This window comes from Trichomycterus rosablanca, chromosome 3 (genome assembly GCF_030014385.1).
Source record: "Trichomycterus rosablanca isolate fTriRos1 chromosome 3, fTriRos1.hap1, whole genome shotgun sequence".
Taxonomy (NCBI): domain Eukaryota; kingdom Metazoa; phylum Chordata; class Actinopteri; order Siluriformes; family Trichomycteridae; genus Trichomycterus; species Trichomycterus rosablanca.
In genome coordinates, this window is record NC_085990.1 from 41,196,101 (window position 1) to 41,223,125 (window position 27,025).

The 27,025-nt window shown below is 37.7% G+C and overlaps 1 protein-coding gene across 1 annotated transcript in view; it reads left to right on the forward strand.

Moving 5' to 3' along the window:
- The first annotated feature begins 21,738 nt into the window (after window positions 1-21,738).
- Window positions 21,739-27,025, forward strand: part of emc2 (ER membrane protein complex subunit 2) — a 54,360-nt gene continuing 49,073 nt past the window's right edge. Inside the window, exon 1 of the mRNA XM_062992117.1 lies at window positions 21,739-21,807. Coding sequence (XP_062848187.1) covers window positions 21,768-21,807 — 40 coding nt within the window. The 5' untranslated portion in view covers window positions 21,739-21,767. The remainder of the gene's footprint in view (window positions 21,808-27,025) is intronic.

The window sequence follows — 27,025 nt, forward strand, 5'->3', positions numbered from 1 at the left end:
AAAGGAGGCGGGTTCAAAACAGGAAAGCTTTATTACTGCTGAGTGACTGTAACAATACAGCACAGTACAGTGCAGCCACACAACCACTGCTGAACAGAATATAGAATTCAAATATAATTTATTGTAATAAAATAGTAACAAATTAAGTTAAAATATAAAACAATTGCAATATAATATATTTTGTGGAATAGAAATTAATCTGATATGATGCAATTAAAATAGAATAGAATAAAATAAAATATAATTAAAATAGAATAAATTATAATTGCAACAAAAATACTATTTTAAAATAATTACAATAGAACAAAATAAAATCAGAAGAACAAGTGCCAAAATTAAAAAGGTCTGTTATCAGCAAACAGTGCAAAAGTTAACTGTCATGGTATAGTGGTGCATCAGTGCCAATAGCATGGGTAACTTACTTTGTATAAAAATGTTATATTTAAGTTTTTAGCTGAAAAATGCTTTATTGCATCTTAGAAAATGTCCCAATTGTCTCAAACAATTTACATGCATATGTAATTTAAATATAAATAATATGATGTTAAATAATTTAGTATAATAATTTATATACTAATATAATTATACTTATATATATATATTATAATAATCTGATAATGTAATTATTAAAATACACTTCTAGAAATAAAATAGACTAAAATCTAAGCATTTTCCTAATTTTAGTTTAACTACTAAAAGTAATTTTTATAAATAAAATATAATTAAAATTTGTTTCTAGATTAAATAGTGTTGAATACAATTAAATGCTATCAGAAGTGAATAGAATAGAATGAAGTACTAAACAGTTACAGTACATAGTAACATTAAGAATCAAATCATGGTTGCTCCATTTGTTTTAATCAATAGTAATCCCACTTTTAAAAATTATTATAATATAATAAATGTTTCTATTTCACTATCATCTCATATTGCAGCAGTGCAGGGTGGTCATTTGGCATTTGAAGTATTTTGCCATGTGCATGTAATTTTAATATTATGCATTTTAAGCTCACAAAAAAATACCCATAGTATTAAAACAAAAATGTAAATTTTATCATGCTGTCCATGGCATTCTCAGAAAGTGAAATGATTCACCCCTGTTAAACTGTGCATTACCATCCTGGGCATCCTGCTGATGGATGGATGGATGGATGGATGGATGGATGGATGGATGGATGGATGGATGGATGGATATACTACTATAATTATACTTATATATATAATAATTGAAATACACTTCTAGAAATAAAATAGACTAAAAACAATTTTTAAAAGCTTTTCCGTTTAATTACTAAAAGTAATTTTTATAAATAAAATATAATTTAAATTTGTTTCTAGATTATATAGTGTACACTTAAATGCTATTAGAAGTGAATAGAATATAATGAAGTACTGAACAGTTACAGTACATAGTAGCATTAAGAATCAAATCATGGTTGCTACATTTGTTTTAATCAGTAGTAGTAGTAGAAAGTGAAATGATTCACCCCTGTTAAACTGTGCATTACCGTCCTGGGCATCCTGCTGTGTTCTAGAGTTTAAACTTAAATTGATTTAGTAATTATAGTAAGTACTGTACAGTACTTGTAGGAAATAAATATAATAAAGATATGCAATATGTGATATAATAGACAATTATAAAAGTGTCCTGTGCAGTAAATATTCACAGATGTGCAATGTAGGTTCCATAAACAGAGTGACAGATCGTGCTCCATGAGTCTGTCCTGATACTCCTGGTAGTGACTCAGTGTGCTATGATGCCCCGGCACAGTAGAGAGGAGTCATACAGTGAGATCGCTGTTGGTACAAATGATTTCCTGTATCGTTCCTTGTTACAGAGGAGCTGAATGAATCTGTTACTGAAAGTGCTCCTCTGTCTGACTAGGAGGTCATGGAGGAGGTGTGATGAGTTGTTCATTATACATAGAAATGAGTTTGTTAAGGGTACTTCTTTCGACCAACAACTCGAAACCTTCCTGGAAAATGTTCACACTTTTGCAGTAGATCTGGCTTGATAACCAAAAGCATATGCAGCATTTATTCTTCTTTGCTGGCAGTATAGCATAAGTGCAATCAGAGCTGGACTTCGTGTACTAGCTGTACAGTGGCGAGAAGAATTATTACACTTCTAAAAGAAGCATTAAAACACAATTGCTCTTAATATATCATTAATGTTTAACATCCACTTTTACTGTAGTGTCAGCCAAAAAGAAAGTAAAACAGAAAGAAAAAAAAGCCACACTTTATTTTAGGTTTGGGCAGCTGAGGATGCCCATGTGCTGACCATACCCTACAGTGAATAGCCAACATCAGCTCCTGAATGGTCCATCTCTAATAGGTTCCACCACTACCCTGTTGGCCTGGAAAACCACATGGTGCTGTCAGACGTAAACATGAACACACAGTAACCACCCTGCCCAATTAGAACTTACTGGTTTATTCTTTCTCTTAGAAATAACAGCATAAACAGTCACTAAGGTGAAACCTCAATGGTTCTTTTGAATGCACACTATAAAGTATAGCCACTGTGTGTACACCCTTCCTAATTATCAAGTTTAGGTCTTTCAGCTACATCGATTGCTTTATCATTTTATATAAATAATTTGCTTTTAACTCTGTGGCAACAATTTGGGAACAATTTAAGTTCTAAGACCATATCCCCGTGCACAAAGAAACTCCAGTGGTCTGACCTAAACTCGGCCCCACTGAACATCTTTGGGATGACTGTTGACCAATTAAGCACAAACTCCCACAGACGTACTCCAAAATGATGTGAAAGCCTCTAGAAAAGAGTGGACCAGGTCCATTTTTAAAACCCATAATGTCTCTTTTAAATATATTCAGATGATAGTAAGCAGGGTTTTGGCAGGGTGCTTTACCCCCTTAGACCACTATTGTACATCTCCACCAGCAACTGCACCCTCTATCTCATCTATGTACAGAACAAGTAGATGATCTGTTGCATTAATTAAAGATAATCCAGGTGTTAGAAATGTTTTTGTAGTCTTGTTCAGCTCCATGAATCCCAATCAATTTTTGAAAGCTCCTCTGAAATGTGGTTTGATCTGGAAGTGGTTAACAAGTAGTGTAGATTTGGAATTTTTTGACCACATTTCTTAGTGTTGTTTTCTTATAGCAGACACTCAAACAGAGTTTTTTGTAAGTTATAGAAATTTTTTGCTGTTATTCTTGTTTTTTGTTTTTTTTTGTTTTTTTTTATTTCTGGGGTAGTTGTAGCCTAGTGGTTAAGGAATTGGACTAGTAATCAGAAGGTTGCCAGTTCAAGACCCACCACTGCCAGGTTGCCTATGTTGGGCCCTCGAGCAAGGTCCTTAACCCTCAACTGCTTAGACTGTATACTGTCACAACTGTAAGTCGCTTTGGATGAAAGTGTCTGCTAAATGATGAAAATGTAAATGACCTTTTTTTTTCATACTGCAAGGATTACATCAGGTGTTCCTGGTATATGCTTTGCAGAATATTTGCTCTAATTGCTCTAATTTACATATTGATAATATTTAAATTACTCAATTAATGATATCATTATTGTTATTATTAGTAGTAGGAGTAGCAGTAACATTAGTAACAATAAATAATGAAGTAGTTGTAGTAGTAGTAGTAATAGTAATTAATTAATGAAAGGTAATCAAGGTGTTTATAAATACTTTTCGGGTCTTGTTCATCTTCATGAATCCCTACCATTTTTTCCTGAAAGCTCCTCTGAAATTTGCTTTGATCAGGATATGGTTAGCATGAACGATCTTTTTTAAAGAACAGGTTCAGACTTTGTGTGATTTTTAATTAGATGGGGTATTTCTAAAACCAACATTCCTACTCTGATGCTAATTCACTGAAACATATGACTTTTGTAAAAGTTAGCCAAACTCAACTTAGACGGTACATAGAGGCAATAATTAAACCAAGGTTCCTTTAACCTTGTAGTGACCGCCTGCTGCCACATGATGTCTAAACACACCTAACAGCTATTGCAATAAATTATACTCACTTTTTAAACATGCTGAACTTACAACGTCTGCATTATACAGTGACTTTGAACGCCAGTCATATTGTATTACCGCTTAAGGTTGTAGACAAATGGTGCAGGGCAATAATTCAATGTTGGAGTCTTGTAATTTAGAAAAACATTAAATTGAACATTAAATTTAATCCTTGCAACATTTGCGATATAGAAACACCACTTGTTGAGTTTTAATAATACTAGCAACTCATTTCTCCTGAAACCAAGGTATGCGGGCGGCTTGGTTGCTCTAAAGGAAACTCTGAACGCTAACATAATTAGCACACTGACAGTCATTAAGGGAAACAGTTTTACTCCCATAGCGAATGAGAAACCTGTCTGTGTTAGCAATTCAAGACACGTTATTGAACCTGAGTCCCTCTAGCCCTCCATGAGCCAAATTCCTAAAACGAGAACTAATTCCTGCCTACAGTTGAAATCCTCATTTAACTCAGGAAGTGTTGAATGAGCTCATAGTTCATGGTGTAAGGCTTTGAATAAAATGCATTAAATCTATTTGATGTAAAAAGCGGACACAGTATTTTGTGAAAACATCCTTCTTGATGTTTTTGGACATGGCGTGTTTTTGCATATGGAAATAGATGGCTGTGGTAGACAGTAAAACGCTTGCCAGAGAAGTTCTGATTGCCCCAGATGTCGTTGCTGCTTTTTTACTACTGTTCTGTCTGGAAACTAGACTGTGGGGATGCTCCAGAATGGACTGAGTGAACACACACATACACACACGCCACTGCTTTTCCAGCACCCATCCTGCTAGAGGACAATTATGGGTATGACTACAAAAACAATAACTTTCACAACTTAGTGTTCCACTTTTTAACATGCAACAAAGAGATGGTGGTAGAACAGTTTAAGATCTTATGAGCTTCATGGGGAGCCTGATGGGGAACCTTACACACACAAACAAAACTACAGTTGAAGTCAAATGTTACATACAGTTCCCCACGAAGGAACTCCAGTGGTCTGACCTGACCTCAGCCACACTAAAAACCTTTTTGGATGAATGTTGACCAAGTGGGTACAAAATTGTCATCTTAAGTCTTGACCTGAACTTCCTTCTTTAGCTTCTTTTTTGCATAGCAGCCTTTAAACCCATGATGTAAAGCTTGGATGTTGATAGCGTGCTTAATCATTCATTCACTGTCTGTTTTACCACCGCTTTATCCAATTTAGAGTCACAATGGGTCCAATTCACAGGGCAAAAGGCAGGATACACCCTGGACAGATTGCCAGTCAATCAAAAGGCAAACACACATACACACATTCTCACTCATAATCATACATAGTGGGACATAGTGGGAGGTAACCGAAGCACCCAGCGGAAACCCACGCAGACACAAGGAGAACATACACATTCCACACAGAAAGGAAACAGACCGCTTCACCTGGGAATCGAACCAAGAACCTTTTTGCTGTCAGGCAACAATGCTACCCTGCCGCCCTGTCCTTAATCAGTTATCATTTAGTTACAAAGACAGTTGAATAAATCATTGAAATCCAAGGACTACCATGACTACCGATACATATTCCTCAAAAGTGTATGTAATAACCTATGTGAATTAATTAAGTTATACATTGCTAATGCTGTTGCTTTTATCCCTGTTTTATCATCCTATAGTGATAGCTATAATTACATAAATTGTAGCTTGCACACAAGCCTTGTTTACTCTAGAAATGCTCACAAGGGACATGTCTAATGAAAAACTGCTTGCATACATATTCGTTTAGTAAACAGCAGGTATAATCCTGACCTTGGTGCATAATAAGTTGGAGATGGTGACAAATAAAGATTACCAACCTGTGTTAAGTGATCTCCTCTAGTACATCACAAATTAGAGTTTAGCTACAACTAAACTATTAAAATCCATTTTGATAAGATCTCACTTTTGTGTCTTGATGATATGAGTTCTTTTATGACTGTGCCCATATCTGCTGTTAAGAACTGTACACAGAGCAAGCATCTGAAGTTCAAATGGTAAATTAACTATCCTCTTTGTAGTAACTGCAAGAGTCTATTAAACATTAGTTTAAAACTGAATAAACTGAACAAAGGCAAAACCTATTTAATAGCATATGGCTGGAATGTGCTCCAACAATGGTGAATCATTAAGGTTAAGCCCAGACTTTTAGATTAAGCCCTACATACACTAGTCTTGGCCGATTCTCATTGTGTACACACACCAAGGAAATGTTGGGTTGTACCATGCTATCTATCTTAGATTTGACTCCATAGCTTGTCTTCAACTGACAGCACTGTTTTATTTTCTAGACAAACTATATGTTCATTTCAAATCTCATTTTAGAGGAGGCCAAATCCATGGTGTGTAACAACATGAATCCAACATTTTTATTGCTATATACTAGTTGCTATAAACCAATTCAATATAAATATACTTATTTGTACAGCACAGTTATTTGGAATAGACTTTTAGAAACATCTGCCAACAACAACTAAATGCTTCAGAACAAGACAGGAAACATATGTGATAGCCAATGAGTGTCTACATATAAGTATTGAATGAAAATGCCTGGCATCGTGCCTTCTCTGTGGGAATTAAGAAGCCCTGTTGGCGCCTCGTCTGCTATAAGGAGTTGTAAAGCAGAACCTAGAAAAGAACCCCCTTGTTGCTGCTTATCTACAGTATGTGTGTTGGGTGGTGGGAGGGTGGTCCACAGAGCAGCCACATCTGGACTATTTCTCTCCACCTTTGTGTGGCCTGCTGATACCAGGCGCTCCCCATTCTGTTCAACCTGGGAATAAAACAGCCTTAATGAGAAGCCCCAGCCCAGACTATGAATAAGACGGAAAAAAGCCAAAGACATGGCACAGTAAAGCAAACAAGACTGGTGCAAAAGGATGCTTGTAAAACACTGCCTTGAAAACTCCATTGTAAATATTGCATTTCCTTTAATTGTTCTGCTCTGATGATGACCAAAGAGATCTTCTCTGCTTTATGGTCTTTGCTCAAAGAGAAATTGGATATCCTTGCAAATGATGGGGCAAAAGCTGCTGGGCAAAGTGATTTTGACTACAAGCGGGTGCAACTCTAGTGCATTTTTAAAAAGTTGATTTAAAGATGCTGAGGTAATTTACTGTTTGTGGTTACAGACTAAACATCAACATATGGCAGACTACTTGTAGGCAATAAGACATTGATGATGTACAGTGAATTCAGTGGATATTCAGACCCCTTGACTCTTTGCACACTTTATTGAATAAAACTGAATCAATATATAATTGTTGTTTCATTTACAATGACACTTTTAGCATGTAGAAGACGCTTTTATTCAAAGCAACTTACAGTACTGTGACAGTATATTGTCTAAGCAATTGAGGGTTAAGGGCCTTGCTCAAGGGCCCAACAGTGGAAACCGGCAGTGGTGGGGCTTGAATCAGAAACCTTTCAATTACTAGTCCAGCACCTTAACCACTAGGCTACAACTGCCCATTACACCCATTTCACCCATTAAGCTAGACTTAATCAACTATAATAACAACATGAAAATATAATTTTTAATTAATGAAAATCAAACACTGAAATCTTTTGTTTACAAAGTATTTAGATCCTTTACTATGACACAATCCAAGTTATGGTCTGGTGTTTATTATTTGCCTTAATTATCCCTAAGATTTTTACATTTTAATTTATTCCACATAAGTAAGAAAGTCACACACCTGGGTCTATAAGGGCCCACAGTTTACACTACCTTGTTAAGACAAAAAACAAGCCATAAACTGCCTGTAGATACCTGGGATCAAATGGTAAGGAATTATTATTTTATCTTGGTCAATCCTGGTAATTTTAGATAGAACATGCTTATATGTTCCTGGGACTTAGGTTTGTTTTATCACTTTTGATTACTTATTGTTTGGACTTTAGAGACAGTGGTAGCCTAGTGGGTAGAGCTTTGGGCTATCAAACAAAAGATTGTGGGTTCAAATCCTGGTTTTACCATGCAGCCACTGCTAGGCACCTGAGCAGGGCCCTTAACTCTCTTGGCTCCAGGGGCGCCATACAAAGTCTGACCCTGTGCTCTGACCCCAGCACTCCAAATAAGCTAGGATATGCAAAAAAGAATATCATTGTACTATACACTTGTACAGTATATGTATATATGACAAATAAAGGCATCCTTGTTCAACATGCAAAGTCCAGACACTAAGCAACCAAAAGTGAAAAAAACAAACCTAGGTTCTTATATCTGTAAGGCATTAACAATACCTGCTGAACCAGGGCCGGCGCTAGGGGGGGGGGCACGTCTTCCGCCATGCCCCCCTCCCCTTGGTGAACTTGTGCTCGGTCCCATATTCCTACGACACGCCCCCCTCCCCTTAGTGAACCTGGGCTCGGTCCCGTGTTCCTCCGGTACGCGCCGATTTGGGGCCCTGGTGACTCTATCCCACTTTGCCCACCGCTACAACGCACCTGGGTTTTACTGCCCCCCAAGCAAAGCGGTCCAGAACCGGGGCTGTGCTGAACCCTCATTTTGTTTACGAAATATTGTTATTTAAGTATATACACCAATCAGCCATTACATTAAAACCACCTCCTTGTTTCTACACTCACTGTTCATTTTATTAGCTCCACTTACCATATAGGAGCACTTTGTAGTTCTACAATTACTGACCGTAGTAATCTGTTTCTCTGCATGCTTTGTTAGCCCCCTTTCATGCTGTTCTTCAATGGTCAGGACCCCCACAGGACCACCACAGAGCAGGTATTATTTGGGTGGTGGATCATTCTTAGCACTGCAGTGACACTGACATGGTGGTGGTGTGTTAGTGTGTGTTGTGATGGTATGAGTGGATCAGACACAGCAGCGCTGCTGGAGTTTTTAAACACCTCACTGTCACTGCTGGACTGAGAATAGTCCACCAACCAAAAATATCCATCCAACAGCGCCCCGTGGGCAGTGTTCTGTGACCACTGATGAAGGTCTAGAAGATGACCAACTCAAACTGCAGCAATAGATGAGCGATCGTCTCTGACTTCACATCTACAAGGTGAACCAACTAGGTAGGAGTGTCTAATAGAGTGGACAGTGTGTCTGATCCACTCATGCCAGCACAACACACACTAACACACCACCACCACGTCATTGTCACTGCAGTGATGAGAATCATCCACCACCTAAACAATACCTGCTCTGTAGTGGTCCTGTGGGGGTCCTGACCATTGAAGAACAGGGTGAAAGCAGGCTAAAAGTATGTAGAGAAACTGATGGACTATAGTCTAGAACTACAAAGTGTTTCTATATGGAAAGTGGAGCTGATAAAATGGACAGTGAGTGTAGAAACAATGAGGTGGTTTTAATGTTATGGCTGATCAGTCTATGTACAGTATATACTGTTTTCACTTACAACAATGAATGCAAACTGTGCGCCAGACCACCAGCACATGGGGATTTTCTGGCAAGAAATATTATAAGTACAATATTTGTCTTGTTTGGATTGTTAGGACTGCAAATTTCACAAACCACATCTGCAGAAATTCTTTTTTTCCAACTGTCCGAGAATCATGCTTACAATTCACTGCTACATCTGCATTTCACCAGTGTGATTATGCATTAGATACTGACAACTTATGAAGTCTTGACTGCTGTTTAATGTTGCCAAAAACAAGTCCAGGATGTAATTTCACTGGCATGGGTCAGTGAAGGATCGTGCTTTTATGCTTCCCTGTATTGACTGGAAGTGATGCATGTCCCATTCGGTCTCAGGAAGTTTCACAAAACCAAATGAGTTCCAACTAAAGATGAGGACGAATGTGAAGTATCCTGAGTCTGAAGTGTTTTGCAACAGGAAAATGTCTTCAGCCTGTCAGCATCAAGGAGCTGCTTTTCAGTTGCGGTCTTCCATCTTTCAAGCACATGGCAGAATTGTGAAAGACAATATTTTTTACTTTTCAGCCTTAGTCCCTTGCTTAATTTAGACCATTCCATTTACTGTAGTAAATGTTATATGCTAATCAGGGCAGTTGTGGGTTTGAAGTCTAACTGAATTAGACTGGGAGCAGGGCAGGACTACATCCTGGTCAGAGCTACAGGGCATCATGTGCTTGCTTATGTATACAGACTCACTAACACTAAATTGCAACCCATTAATAATGGCATCTTTTGGTGGGGTGGGTGTGTGTGAAAAAAATCAACTTATTGAATTGTGCCATAGTGTAGTAGAGTTTCTTATTAGGTGACTAGGCTAGTATTGGCATTTTATTCAAATATATTAACAAAAAGTACCTACTAATAAACCAATAAACATGGAAAAAGGGTCATGCCATTCTAAAACATTTGCTATACAACAATTGCTATATCAACAACTGATTGGTACACTTACGGATCCTAACATTACATAAAGCTAGTGAGTGGAATATGAATGTTTATCATTTTACATCAGTATATTGGGGGACATATCTGAATATACAGTATATTATGATTAGGGCGCTACTAAATTTACGGGAAAATGTGCTATATTTTATGGACCTCTTTTTTCAAAAATCACAGATTTCATGAATTTTTAAAGAAAAGTGCCACATTTCAGGGCAGTCATTAAATAACACTCATAAATTGAATGATAGAATACATGGAAGCTACAATATACAGCACAGCCTACCTTAATAGGTGTTTTGACACCTCAACCCTTTGTCCACAGAATTGGTGGGAAGTTTTTCAAACTCAGTTACCTGAATTCAGAGAGTCTTTAGAGTTTGCTGAGTTTATGAAGTAACAAATAAACTGTACATAGACCAACTATCGGAAGCATAGCACTATTCTTTTGATGCGCAGCACAGAGATGATCAAGTGTGTAGAGAAGCACACTTTTCCATTGATTATGGAATCCCCAAAGTGACAAAATGCACTCAATACGTAAACACATACATCAATCATTGTCAGCATACTACACCACAGAAAAGTCTGTTACACTAACTTAATAGTTGTATTGCTAGGACCGCCCATATTGCATATTGCGCCTCATATTTTATACGCTATGCTAATCGCTAAAAACAAAGCTTACATTTAGAATTTCACAGCAAATTGCATATTACACGGGAAATGGCTCATTTTACGGTCCGTGACGCGATTTCATGGCCGTGAATTAGGTAGGGCCTTAATTATGATTATGGCCTTGTAGCCAGCTCTTTGCTACCAGCTGTGCCACCAGCAACCTAAAAATATACACAGAGCAAATGTAGCTAATAACAGATTACAAAAATATGCGACACACTTAACCATAGTACACTTGCTGAAACGGGTTGCTTTGTTAACACATAGGCAGCTTCATTTAGGCAGTAGATTGCTTGTAAGTATGAACACATCTGCACACATGTGAGGCAAGGGCAGGCCTGACTTTAAAAGTCATCTCAAGCATGGTGTTGTTAAAGCTTCTGTTTAAACTGAATTTAATGAGTAGGAACGGTAACCATTAAACCTAATCCAGCAGCGTGTAATGTAACGTATGTGGCACAACCACACTCTATCCTGAGCAATTACCCTGCTGCTCCAGGTGTCTGAGGAACTACATATCTAACGTGCCCAAACATTCAAAGACCAACAGTGATGAACTGCTGCTGATAATAATAATAATAAGCTTTATTCATATAGAAATGAGCAATTAAAAGACATCAAAATACAGACATTTAAAATGCAGTGAATGAAAAGCATCATTTTTAAAGTGCAGGTATTTATGTTAAAAGGAGATAAAGCAAAACAGTTAAAAGCAAATGTCAACAGGTGGGTCTTTTCTTAAATATGCAAAGGTCATCCAGAGCCCCCGGGTCATCAGGAAGGGCATTCCATAGATGCAGATTTTAAAGTGATCTGTATGCTCAACATGTTCCTGTGGCCTGATCTGAGGGTGCTTAACGAAACATACCTAATAACCATGTCACTGAGGTACTGTGGAGCGAGACCATGAAGGCATTTAAAAATCAGTAGAAGTCAGTGCCCAGGTGGCACAGCGGATAATCCACTAGCACACCAGCGCCGAGATTCTGAACTTCTTGGTTCGAAACTTGGCGTTGCCACCGGTCGGCTGGGTGCCATCTAGCAGACATAATTGGCAGTGCCTGCAGCAGACACCAACAGGCCACCCTGTCTGCTTGGGGGTGGGATGACCAGACTATGTGTGGGTGGGGTCTTCAAACGCTGTGCAAGGACCCTGATTAGCAGATAGAGGCGTCTGTACAGAGTGCACGTCCTCTAGGGCGTGTCGGAGGAGACGTGAGCAGCAACATAGCCACCTCGAAAGCAATCAGGGATCCCCAGCAGTGGAAGAAAAACTGACTACGCTAAATCGGGAGAAAATGGGAGAAAATGCATAAATAAATAAATCAATAAATCAGTAATAGTATCTTGAATTTAATTTTAAATGAGACTGGTAACCAGTGTTACTGTTTGAGAACAGGTTTAATGTGCACATTTTTGTGCATGTTAGGATTCCGCAGTGATAGATCAAGATTCTATTGGAATATTATCCTTGGAACACTGGATCAGGTGTGAAATAGGGTAAAGGATAATTAATTATGATATGGTGTATTTTCCTAAGCCTGGTCTTATACTTTTGGTGGCCATACTTTTGAAGAATTTCACCAATTGACCCTTGGCTTAGCAATGCCAGTACTAAGCTCTGAACCAGGCCACACTAACAATCTCAAAAGAATTGACTAATACAGTTCACACTACACAGCTGGATCTCTTGTAATCAGGGAGTCTTTCAAGTCGGTGTGACTTTCACACTACTCGACTGATCAGTGATAGGGGGTTTCACACTACACGATCTGTCACCAACTGGAATCACAGACGAGCTTCTCTGGTCTCCCAAACTACGTTTTGTCACGAAAACAAACACGAGAAGTGATGAGGGGTTTATACCACGTCCAAAAATGCACATCAACAAGTAGCGAGCGATCAAAGTTTGTGCGCTGATGTGGAGTGTAAAAACAAGTAGGAAAAATAGGAACAGCGTGGATTGTTCTATAGTGAGTTGGAGGTTAATAAATATTTTTTTTGCAATGCAACGTTGGTGTCATGGGCGGTTTGTTCCTTAGGGTGATCGGGCGACCTAAAATAAAATGCTATCTGATGAAGACTTTACTTGTCTTGTGTGAAGGCTTTACTTAATTTTATGATTAATGGTAAAGCTGGTCTCTCTCCATGTTCAAAGTTATTTGTGAGGGCAAACTGACAGATGACTTAAGATGTTAAATATTTAAGCTTAAATTTACCCATTGAACGGGTCACCTTGGCCATCATCGCAACAATTGCCCCCCCTGAGAGATTTGGCAGGAGCCGCCTCTGGTTGGTGTTATGTTTTGTAGAGAACGATAAGGTCAGAAATACTGTTAAACATGTGTGTGTACCGATGTATTCTGATATATACTATATTATGCCCATGTCCCACCTTTTTAAAACTCCTCCCCTGCGTTTCCCCTTACCCTGTTTTTTGCGTTCTCATTGGCTGTTCGACATAGCACTCATTGCCAGTCGGGCAACTCAGATCCAGATATTCGACAAGCTAGATATCTCTCTGTGGTCGCCGAGAGCTCGGATAGAGTTGTTGAGTAGTTATAGCAATTGAGAGCCGAGTTTCAATGGCCGAGCAAATGCCGAGTTGCTCCCGAGCTGGCAAATCTAGCGCCGACCAGAAAATCAGGGCAAAATCGTGTAGTGTGATCTCGACTCTTGAGGCAGTTTGCTTGTTTGTAAGCACTGTTTTAGAGCCTCATGGTAATATACTGAACTGGTGGAGCTAAGGAAATGGAGCTCCAATAAAAATTGCACTGTCTATATGATTGATGTCTTAAGATGCCTAATGGGGTCAGACGTTCATAATACCAATGTTACTACCAGAGGCCACTTTACAGTATGAATGAGTGATCAACAGCAGCTTTCTTTGGCTCTAACCATCCATTAGGCTCTTTAACACTCATGTATCTCACTCAATGTCTCTTTTAAATAAAATAGAATAAAGGTCTTTATTTGTCATATACAGTATATACAGATACACATGTACAACAATCAAATTCTTTTTCTGCATACCCCAGATTGTTTGGAAGCTGTGGTCAGAACAAAAGGTCAGCCATTGTTCAGCACCCCTGGATCAGACAGGGTTAAGGACTTTGCTCAAAGGCACAACAGTGGCTGCATGGCAGAGCCGGTATTTGAACCCACAATCATTCATTGGATAGCCCAAAGCTCTACCCACTAAGCTACCACTACCCAATAGAAAAATCCCTGATGACAGACCTGGAAACTTAAAAAAAACACATTAATATAGCTTCTACTAATCACTGCACAATGTCAAGTAATGTTTTTATTAAAGCCTTTAGTGTTTATGGCTGCTGATTAAACTAGTCAAAGAATACATTTTAAACCATATCAGGTACGTTTTTACACAGTTAATTCTTCTGGACAGGTTGTATCAGGGCCTTTACCCCAGTGCCCTGTCAGCTCAAGAGAAACCCTTCACATCCAAAAGACCAGTGTTTGCTTGTTTTAATGTGGTCTCAGCACTGTTTGGGTTTCCAGCAAAAGCCTAACCACATATCAACTCACTGCCATCTGCAGACTGGGAAAATTACATGTCCATGAATCGCCAGAGCTTCATGTAATATAAACCGCACATTGTGTATTTTTTGTATCACTGTAGAGATGATGATATTTTATGGTACTCTTACGCTCTAACACTAATGCTGGCCTTTTAGGGAAAGCCAGACTTGTGAAACCCACAGGCAGTCCAGTTAGTTCCATAAGTGGTATGACATCAGGTTTGGGCCAGTTTGTGCTGAGTCCACTCCAGTGATTGTGGTAGAAACAGTGCCAGATCCGCAGGTCCTGAGAGACAAGTTAAACCCACAGGGAAGAAAAAAAGACCCAGCACATGAAACCGCGGTAACCTTTGTAAATGATTCAATGATTCTGTACACTGGAGTGTCTATGTATTCATTAATTTTAATAATTAAAAAATGTCTGACCTTAGTCTTTAGATTTCCTTAAACCTGAGGTACCAATTATTTAGGGCTGGAGTAGGCACACTGATACTCCACTTACCATATAGAAGCATTTTGTAGTTCTACAGTTACTGACTGTAGTCCATCTGTTTCTCTGCATGCTTTGTTAGCCCCCTTTTATGCTGTTCTTCAATGGTCAGGACCCCTACAGGACCACCACAGAGCAGGTATTATTTAGGTGGTGGATCATTCTCAGCACTGCAGTGACACTGACATGGTGGTGGTGTGTTAGTGTGTGTTGTGCTGGTATGAGTGGATCAGACACAGCAGCACTGCTGGAGTTTTTAAACACCTCACTGTCACTGCTGGACTGAGAATAGTCCACCAACCAAAAATATCCAGCCAACAGCGCCCCGTGAGCAGCATCCTGTGACCACTGATGAAGTTTTAGAAGATGACCAACTCAAACAGCAGCAATAGATGCACGATCGTCTCTGACTTCACATCTACAAGGTGGACCAACTAGGTAGGCGTGTCTAATAGAGTGGACAGTGAGTGGACACGGTATTTAAAAACTCCAGCAGCGCTGCTGTGTCTGATCCACTCATACCAGCACTACACACTAACACACCACCACCATGTCATTGTCACTGCAGTGCTGAGAATGATCCTCCACCTAAATAATACCTGCTCTGTGGTGGTCCTTTGGGGATCCTGACCATTAAAGAACAGGGTGAAAACAGGCTAAAAAGTATGTAGAGAAACATATGGACTACAGTTAGTAACTGTAGAACTACAAAGTGCTTTTATATGGTAAGTGGAGCTGATAAAATTGACAGTGAGTGTAGAAACAAGAAGGTGATTTTAATATTGCAGCTGATCAGTGTATATTCTAGTACATTTTCTAGTATATTCTTGGAACACTGTGTATTAGGTAGAAATATACATTGGACAGGTTGCTGGCCTATTACAATGATTTACACATTACTTTTTTATTTACACAAATTTACACCTAGGGAAAAACTCACTGTCAGCCATCAGCAGAGTGTAAAATTTCATGTCCATGAATCGTTAGGGCTTCATGTGGTATAAACCACACATTGTGTATTTTTTTGGTATCTCTGTAGAGATGATAAAACTTGGACTGTTATATAGTGGTTGAAATTAGTGGTTAGACTGACTTTCTATAAGTGGTTTAATATAACTGATTCATTTAAAGATTATAATGTTTAATAAATAAACTTTGTATAAGAATGATTGCTTTCATAGTTTTTAGAAGTCGGATATTTCAACAACGAATTACATTTGGGACGTACAATTTGTAATGGAATCCATAACTAGATGCAAGAGCATGTCCAAGTAAAGCATGTCCAAGTTTTCAGTTTGGAATTCTAACTTTTCATGTTAAATCAGAATAGAAATCGGACTGTTTGAGAGTGTGAGTTCAGATTTTAAATTTAAATATATAAATTTACAATTGTGTATTCTAACTCATTATATCTGAGTTTCTAAATTGGAATTCTAACTTGTCATGTCCAAATTAGGGATTCTAATTTATTATGTCTGAGTTTCCAGTTTAAAATCCCAGTTTCTCATGTTGGAGTATCTAATTTCAAATTCTGAACCTGATACTGAATTAGCATGTCTAAGTTTCATTGCTGGATGATGCTGCCATTTAATTGCGCTTACCCTAAGTTTATATTTTTAATTGCACTTACCCTAAGTTTATATTTTTAATTGCACTTACCCTAAGTTTATATTTTTAATTGCACTTACCCGAAGTTTATATTTTTAATTGCACTTACCCTAAGTTTATATTTTTAATTGCACTTACCCGAAGTTTATATTTTTAATTGCACTTACCCTAAGTTTATATTTTTAATTGCACTTACCCTAAGTTTATATTTTTAATTGCACTTAACTGAAGTTTATATTTTTAATTGCACTTACCCTAAGTTTATATTTTTAATTGCACTTACCCTAAGTTTATATTTTTAATTGCACTTACCCTAAGTTTATATTTTTAATTGCACTTACCCTAAGTTTATATTTTTAATTGCACTTACCTGAAGTTTATATTTTTAATTGCACTTACCCTAAGTTTATATTTTTAATTGCACTTACCCTAAGTTTATATTTTTAATTGCACTTACCCTAAGTTTATATTTTTAATTGCACTTACCCTAAGTTTATATTTTTAATTGCACTTACCCTAAGTTTATATTTTTAATTGCACTTACCCTAAGTTTATATTTTTAATTGCACTTACCCTAAGTTTATATTTTTAATTGCACTTACCTGAAGTTTATATTTTTTTAATTGCACTTACCCTAAGTTTATATTTTTAATTGCACTTACCCTAAGTTTATATTTTTAATTGCACTTACCCTAAGTTTATATTTGTAATTGCACTTACCCTAAGTTTATATTTTTAATTGCACTTACCCTAAGTTTATATTTTTAATTGCAATTATATTTTTAATTGCACTTACCCTAAGTTTATATTTTACTTAAATTAAATGGAACAAAATTGAATAATGTAATTATTTATTTATAATTTATTATATTAATTATTTATTATAATTTATTATAATAATTATTTATTTATAATGTATTATAATGATTAGTTATTTATAATTACCTAATTATATAGCTGTGGAGATGGTCCCCTCTGTCAGGAACCTCTGGGTACACCTGACCGACATTCTCACCTGGTGCACCAACACCACGGCTGTCATAAAGAAAGCCCACCAACGCTTATATTTCCTGAGGAAGCTGAAGAGGTCAGGTCTAGATACGGACATCCTCAGATCCTTCTACAGCTGTGTGGTGGAGAGCATCCTGACCACCTGCCTCACTGTGTGGTATGCTGGCTGCACAGTGGCAGAGAAGGAGGCGCTGCAGAGAGTGCTAAAGTCTGCACATGGTCTGAGGACCATCGGATGCAGTTTACCACCCATCAGTGACATTTACTCAACCAGATGTAGGGAAAGAGCCACCTGCATCCTCTGTGACCCCACCCACACTGCACACGGACTTTCCACCCCCCTTCCTATGGAAGGAGGCTGCGCTGCATCCAGGTAAAAACATCTAGACTGAAAAACAGCTTCTATCTGGATGCAGTCAGACTGCTGAACTGTTCCACCCCCATATACTGACTATGCACCTTATATAAACATTATACATCCTAACAACCTTATATAAATAATAAACAACCATATATAAACATTATACACACTGCCATATACTGAATACAACTGTCACACTGTCACTTTAACCATCGTGTGATTTGTTGCTGCTTAGTCTTGCTGCTATACTTTTTGCAATTCTGCACTTTAGATCAACATAAGCTGCTGCAGTTCTTGTGCAATATTTAAAAATGTAAATACTTTTTACTTGAACTTTTTTTTAGTTAATTTTATTTTTATACTTATCTTATAAAGTTTATTCTCATTTCATTCATGTCACACACACCGAGGCCTGGGTAACTTTATTTCGTTCTATCGTGTACGTGGTTGAATGACAATAAAGCTGAGTCTGACATATATATATATATATATTATTTTGATGTTTATATTTATTCAATCTATTTAATTTAATTTAAATAGGAAGCAAATGATATCTACTGTAGATTGAAGCATATAATTTTGTTTACTATATAAATTATTTAATGAAGCACAGACAGGAGAACATACCAAAATTTCACAATTTCAATACCAAAAGTGACAATTGAAAGAATGAACATCTGACCCTTTAACTATGAGGCATTACCAGACTGCCCCAAATAGAACCAACTATTATAATTTGGCTTTGACACTGCATATTTTAGGTACTACATGCCCCTGCCCATCTTTTAAAAATGCAAAGTAGTAGTTCCTATTGGCACTAAGTCAGTTTTACTGTTCTTTTTTTCTGTCCCTGGTTTGTAATGAAAAGCACACACAAAGCTAAATAATGTATACTGTAAAGATTACAGTAGTTGTATATGGTCTGGAATCTGAGTGGATTGGCCTTGATGAACTGTGGTGTAGTGGAGAAACTGATACATGTTGGGAATGTCAGACGTAATTTCGTTTCATGATTAGCGCGCATCTTAATTGTTGGTCTAAACAATTTTAAGGCATAAAAGGCTCTGGAACAAGATTATGGGTACTGAGCAGTGCCCAAAATCAACGTGATTGGTTGCGGTCAGGGTTACGTAGTGTAATTTTTCAAAAATGTATTTATGGTTAAATACTGAATACACTGTCCTAAAAGTATTTAGTAAGGTCTTCTGTTAAAATACAATGAATAAATTATATTTTTTATACATTTACAATTTACCAAGAAACACCTAAATTACATCATTTCTGAGTGGCCAGAAAATTTCAAGGGGGAATGACCACAAACTCATAAGCACATACACTAGGATAAGAAAAATAGTTACATATTAAGATTAAACACTACCCAGATACATTTTGCACATTGCATGAATATACCCTGGACAGGGTGTCAGTTAATTATTAACATTAACCTATTTACCCACTCACCCACACCTAGAGTGTTTAAACCACCTTCTGTGTGTTTTGGGAGGTGGTAAGAAAGCTGACTACCTGGTTGAAACACACATGGACAGTGGGAAAACATGTCCAACTTCTGACAGATGTTTGAACCCAGCTCTCCTTGGTGCTGTATCCACAGCCACTTATCTTGTCATTTCCAGTGTTGTACAAATGTACTTAAAAAATGTAAAGAAAATACTCAGTGGTTGTAGAAACAAAGTTGTCTAGAGTCATGTGATACCAACTGTTTTACAAGCAAACAGCAGATTTTTAACTATAATGTGACAAAGCTATGTACATTACATTAGATTATTTGTAAAAACTAATACAAATAAAGTAAGTAAGTAAATAAGGTGCATTTATACAGCATATGGTATGCAACAGAAAAACAGTATGTGCAAATTGTGCATCTGGTACATGTAATAGTAGTGTAAGAGTAGTGTATCTACTCTTATAAACAACATATACAGATATATGAGAATAAATATAGAAGTAAGGATATTGTTATAGTTATACATATATATACATATATATATACAGTATATAACAGAATATGACTATAGATTGATAGATACAGATAGATACATAGATACAGATAGATACATAGATTATAGATACAGAATATATCAGACATACTGTAGGTATGGATGAGTATAGTAGTGGTAATAACCGGATAATAATAATAGCAGTATATGTAGATAAAATAATGTAGATTATAACCGATATATACGTACAATTATGAATACAAGAATTTAAATATCAAGAAGGAATATGTAGTCTTGGAAATAGCGGTACAAATGTGTGTTTGAGTTTGTTGATTCATACAATAATTTCCTTTAAGATAAATGAAGTATCTATCTATCTATCTATCTATCTATCTATCTATCTATCTATCTATCTATCTATCTATCTATCTATCCATCCATCCATCCATCCATCCATCCATCCATCCATCCATCCATCCATCCATCCATCCATCCATCCATCCATCTATCTATATATCCATCTATCTACAGTATGTTATTACAAACATTCATTCATACATTCCAATGTTCAAAATTTACGTTTCTCATCTGCTTAATAAAAATGAGAATCTCCAGTAAGGTGGACACAAAATCAAAAGGCCGCCAAGCAGTAGATAAGATTGTCAGGATGTGGACACCTAACTGCAGACCATTTGATGTTGAGAATACACTGAATGGCTAAAACATTAGGACCCCCCAAAATGTCCATGGCAATGCATATTTCAAAACAATTGTGCATGTCACAGTTAGGAATAAATATGCAACAAATATGGGCAGAATAAAGAACTGAGTGACAAGGGCCATCTTCACAGGTAGCCGGGGTGAGTACCCACTGACAGTGGTCCGAGGAGGGACAAGGTGTATTACATTCAATGTATCTTGGACTGAATAAAAAAATATTTAAGGTATTCTGAAAATGCGTATTTAAATACAGCAAATCCCTAGTTGTGGTGTCCATGCATTGCTGGGTAATCATTGTACGTTTAGGCTTTTTTTTTGATGGTCTGTTAGTGGTGGAGTCCTACAGTAAACGCATTTACAAACCATTTAGTACCATACTATGTGGTTTAAACGGAGCCACCCAGTGACAACAGCATCAAACTGTGAGCCAGCCTTTGTGTTCAAAAATCTTATCATATCCATGTTATAGTGCCCTGTTAAGTTATTCATTCTCTATTTTAAAAGTAACATAAAACTGCTTAAAATATAATATCATAAGCTCTCGTAAAATTTTACAATTTCTGTTGGGCAGCACAGTGGCTAAGTGAGTAGCACTGTCACCTCACAGCAAGAGAGTCCTGGGTTCGATCCCCAGGTGGGGCGGTCTGGGTCCTTTCTGTGTGGAGTTTGCATGTTCTCCTCGTGTCTGCGTGGGTTTACTCCGGGTGCTCCGGTTTCCTCCCACAGTCCAAAGACATGCAAGTGAGGTGAATAGGAGACACTAAATTGTCCATGACTGTGTTCAATATAATCTTGTGAACTGATGAACCTTGTATAATAAGTAATTATCGTTCCTGTCATGAATGTAACCGAAGTGTAAAACATGACGTTAAAATCCTAACAAACAAACAAACAAAAAAAAACAATTTCTGTAAATAGGTTCATGTCCGACTGGTTCAACAGTTTCTACACTTCACATGCCCTATGTAGGGACTAGGGTGCAGGGAGCTATATCGGACACGTCCGGATTGTCAAGACGGTGGTCCCAGAAAAAATGGCGTCTATTTCTGAACTGTACGATGTCAGCTGGGAAGGTAAATGACAGAATGGTTTTATCGTAGTAATTTGACTAATGTTTCATTTATTATGTGTGAATTTAACTAAAAAGTAATTCAATGTAATTTATAGGGCTATGTCTAGGCTCCTAATTACATACTGAGTTGAACAGTTAGCTCTTTAAGCTAACGCTAGCTACTTTGCTATGTTATGGGTTGCTCAACAACGGCGTTATTGATACTATTATAACTGGTGATATTATTGTATTGTACGTGTTGTATGTAACTGCCGTTTTACTTGTAAAAGACAAACCTGTGTCGATGTTGTAAGCATCTGTAAGCGTGTAAGTAAGTTATACTGTTAGTTATACTGTTACCATATGAAGCATAAAGCTAGCTGCTTAGCTCCCTTTGTGAGTCTTACGTCACGTTAAGATCAATATGTTGCATACACTCGACCTATATACTTTATTGATAAAAGGAAACATATTTCTCCCAGCAGAGATGAGGCACAGTTGTTACTGTTATTACTTGTATTAACCTGCTTATGAACCATAAAGATAAACTGTATATGTAAACTGTATCGAAAACTGTGACCTTGTTACCTAGTACATACACTTGCTTGTATTATGTACTATTTTGTAATGTACACTTAACCCACATGGCTTGTAAATGTAACTTTATAATGTTTTTGACCACCAAGTGCCCACAATCACGGTCAAGCTAGAAATAAGGCAAAATAAATGCATTATTTTTTCCATAATGAAATTAACGTTTGGAAATGTGCTTGATGTTGTTTGCTTAACTGCTAAAGCTTAACATATACGTTATGTTGTGGTAACAAAAACACAAGCAGAACAGAATACATGAAGCAGACAGTGGACATGAGGATTTTATTATAGTCTATTACAGACTTTCACTGACTGACATTAGTTTAACTAGAGTATACAGTTTATATGGGTCATTCTATAATTTGGGGTACATTCCATGTCCAATGATAATAATTATATTTAATCTAACTATTTTCTTTAAAAATGTCATATTTTACCTATTAATGGAAAACATGTTGTAATATCACAAAAACATGATGTGCATCCTATGCTTCATTTAACTTGAAATTTGTCATGATGTTCCTAAATGAACAGTTTTTGCTGTGTCTGTTTTTTAAGTTGAGGGTGCCTTGGTTTTAAAATAATGAATAAAATCATTAAGGGCAACAACATCTATTTTTTTATTTATTTTAAAAGTTTAAATACCAAAGAAAAATAATTTCTCTTTTAAATAATTTAAATATCTTTATTTATTAATGTCAGCAAAAGTTCTGTCAACTATGTTACTAACAGAACTCCACTCAGCAACTAAAAAATGGTTTGTTCTAAAACTATGTGACCAGCATTACATGATATATTTTTTCTCTGTGGAGGGTATATTGAACAAACTGTGGTGAATGTCCTCTTATTTTTTAAAATATTTTATCTATAATAGAACATTGTCAATGAGTATATTAATTGACCGTCAACTATGGTTAAAATTTTTTTTAATAATTTTAATTCAAGCGTATGTTCAAATGAGACATTATTCTGTTCAAGAAATGACATGTGGTCAGCCAGGCAAGGTCTACCACTGAAGTTATGGGTCAAAATAGGGAAATTGTCAACTATGTTACCTGTCAACTAAGTTACCTAGTAGTCTACATCTACTGTCCCTTTAAAATAAAAATAAAAAAAATTAATGTTTAAGCTTTGCAAATAGTGGATATGTTATACTAAAGAATATATTAACTTGAACCACTGATTGTTTTATTGAGAGAGAACATTGTTTTTGTACTTTTTTGGTGATGTGAAATGTACCCCAAATTATAGAATGACCCATATGTAATCATCAGAAAAAAATTCAATTTTCAGCCACATCACATTAATCAAATATACTTACAACCAAAACTAGAGCCACATTTTCATCCAGTTGCATTGCATTTCAGTTAATGTGTAATTACAGTAAAAATGTACTACTTCATGTTAAAAGGCACTTTAAAGCATACACTGATGAGCCAAAACATTAGGACCACCCTTGAAAAGTGTATGACAGTGCATTTGTCGTATCAGTCATGCATGTCAAAGTCAGGAATGTATTAAATGTGGTGCTGTTGGTAGGGCTGTCGCGCTAACCGCAATTTTGAAATATCGCGGTATAGACCAGCCAACCGCAGGGCATGCCAAGCAACCGCCACACCGCGATATTCACGTTTTTTTTGTTGTTGTTGTTGTTGCAGGGTCCATCTTGTTTTTCGCTTACAATCGGGCATAATAAATGTTAAATAAATTCATAATGAAAAAGAGCTAAGTGCGTCATTTTCCTGCAAACTGTTCACATGCGTTGCTGCTGAGTGTCAGGCTTTGTGTTTTAAGATGGAAACACTAGACGGTTTTCCATCCACCAACTTTTTGCGAATTTTGAAAACTGCGCATTAAAACACCTGGATGGAAAAGCTAAAAATTCAAAATACAAAAAAAAGTTTTCACGCTTGAACGAGGTGGAAAAGTTAGAATATCGCATCACCGAAATGCGAAAAAAGGGGATGGAAACGGGTTTTGCGAATAAACGATGACGTTTCAAGCTCTAAGTCACACACACACACGCATATACAGTGTATCACAAAAGTGAGTACACCCCTCACATTTCTGCAAATATTTCATTATATCTTTTCATGGGACAACACTATAGACATGAAACTTGGATATAACTTAGAGTAGTCAGTGTACAGCTTGTATAGCAGTGTAGATTTACTGTCTTCTGAAAATAACTCAACACACAGCCATTAATGTCTAAATGGCTGGCAACATAAGTGAGTACACCCCACAGTGAACATGTCCAAATTGTGCCCAAATGTGTCGTTGTCCCTCCCTGGTGTCATGTGTCAAGGTCCCAGGTGTAAATGGGGAGCAGGGCTGTTAAATTTGGTGTTGTGGGTACAATTCTCTCATACTGGCCACTGGATATTCAACATGGCACCTCATGGCAAAGAACTCTCTGAGGATGTGAGAAATAGAATTGTTGCTCTCCACAAAGATGGCCTGGGCTATAAGAAGATTGCTAACACCCTGAAACTGAGCTACAGCATGGTGGCCAAGGTCATACAGCGGTTTTCCAGGACAGGTTCCACTCGGAACAGGCTTCGCCAGGGTCGACCAAAGAAGTTGAGTCCACGTGTTCGGCGTCATATCCAGAGGTTGGCTTTAAAAAATAGACACATGAGTGCTGCCAGCATTGCTGCAGAGGTTGAAGACGTGGGAGGTCAGCCTGTCAGTGCTCAGACCATACGCCGCACACTGCATCAACTCGGTCTGCATGGTCGTCATCCCAGAAGGAAGCTGACGCACAAGAAAGCCAGCAAACAGTTTGCTGAAGACAAGCAGTCCAAGAACATGGATTACTGGAATGCCCTGTGGTCTGACGAGACCAAGATAAACTTGTTTGGCTCAGATGGTGTCCAGCATGTGTGGTGGCGCCCTGGTGAGAAGTACCAAGACAACTGTATCTTGCCTACAGTCAAGCATGGTGGTGGTAGCATCATGGTCTTGGGCTGCATGAGTGTTGCTGGCACTGGGGAGCTGCAGTTCATTGAGGGAAACATGAATTCCAACATGTACTGTGACATTCTGAAACAGAGCATGATCCCCTCCCTTCGAAAACTGGGCCTCATGGCAGTTTTCCAACAGGATAACGACCCCAAACACAACCTCCAAGATGACAACTGCCTTGCTGAGGAAGCTGAAGGTAAAGGTGATGGACTAAACCCAATTGAGCACCTGTGGCGCATCCTCAAGTGGAAGGTGGAGGAGTTCAAGGTGTCTAACATCCACCAGCTCCGTGATGTCATCATGGAGGAGTGGAAGAGGATTCCAGTAGCAACCTGTGCAGCTCTGGTGAATTCCATGCCCAGGAGGGTTAAGGCAGTGCTGGATAATAATGGTGGTCACACAAAATATTGACACTTTGGGCACAATTTGGACATGTTCACTGTGGGGTGTACTCACTTATGTTGCCAGCCATTTAGACATTAATGGCTGTGTGTTGAGTTATTTTCAGAAGACAGTAAATCTACACTGCTATACAAGTTGTACACTGACTACTCTAAGTTATATCCAAGTTTCATGTCTATAGTGTTGTCCCATGAAAATATATAATGAAATATTTGCAGAAATGTGAGGGGTGTACTCACTTTTGTGATACACTGTATATATACAGGTCCTTCTCAAAAAATTAGCATATTGTGATAAAGTTCATTATTTTCCATAATGTAATGATAAAAATTTAACTTTTATATATTTTAGATTCATTGCACACCAACTGAAATATTTCAGGTCTTTTATTGTTTTAATACTGATGATTTTGGCATACAGCTCATGAAAACCCAAAATTCCTATCTCAAAAAATTAGCATATCATGAAAAGGTTCTCTAAACGAGCTATTAACCTAATCATCTGAATCAACGAATTAACTCTAAACACCTGCAAAAGATTCCTGAGGCTTTTAAAAACTCCCAGCCTGGTTCATTACTCAAAACTGCAATCATGGGTAAGACTGCCGACCTGACTGCTGTCCAGAAGGCCATCATTGACACCCTCAAGCAAGAGGGTAAGACACAGAAAGAAATTTCTGAACGAATAGGCTGTTCCCAGAGTGCTGTATCAAGGCACCTCAGTGGGAAGTCTGTGGGAAGGAAAAAGTGTGGCAGAAAACGCTGCACAACGAGAAGAGGTGACCGGACCCTGAGGAAGATTGTGGAGAAGGGCCGATTCCAGACCTTGGGGGACCTGCGGAAGCAGTGGACTGAGTCTGGAGTAGAAACATCCAGAGCCACCGTGCACAGGCGTGTGCAGGAAATGGGCTACAGGTGCCACATTCCCCAGGTCAAGCCACTTTTGAACCAGAAACAGCGGCAGAAGCGCCTGACCTGGGCTACAGAGAAGCAGCACTGGACTGTTGCTCAGTGGTCCAAAGTACTGTTTTCGGAAATCAAGGTGCCAGAGTCTGGAGGAAGACTGGGGAGAAGTAAATGCCAAAATGCCTGAAATCCAGTGTCAAGTACCCACAGTCAGTGATGGTCTGGGGTGCCATGTCAGCTGCTGGTGTTGGTCCACTGTGTTTTATCAAGGGCAGGGTCAATGCAGCTAGCTATCAGGAGATTTTGGAGCACTTCATGCTTCCATCTGCTGAAAAGCTTTATGGAGATGAAGATTTCATTTTTCAGCACGAC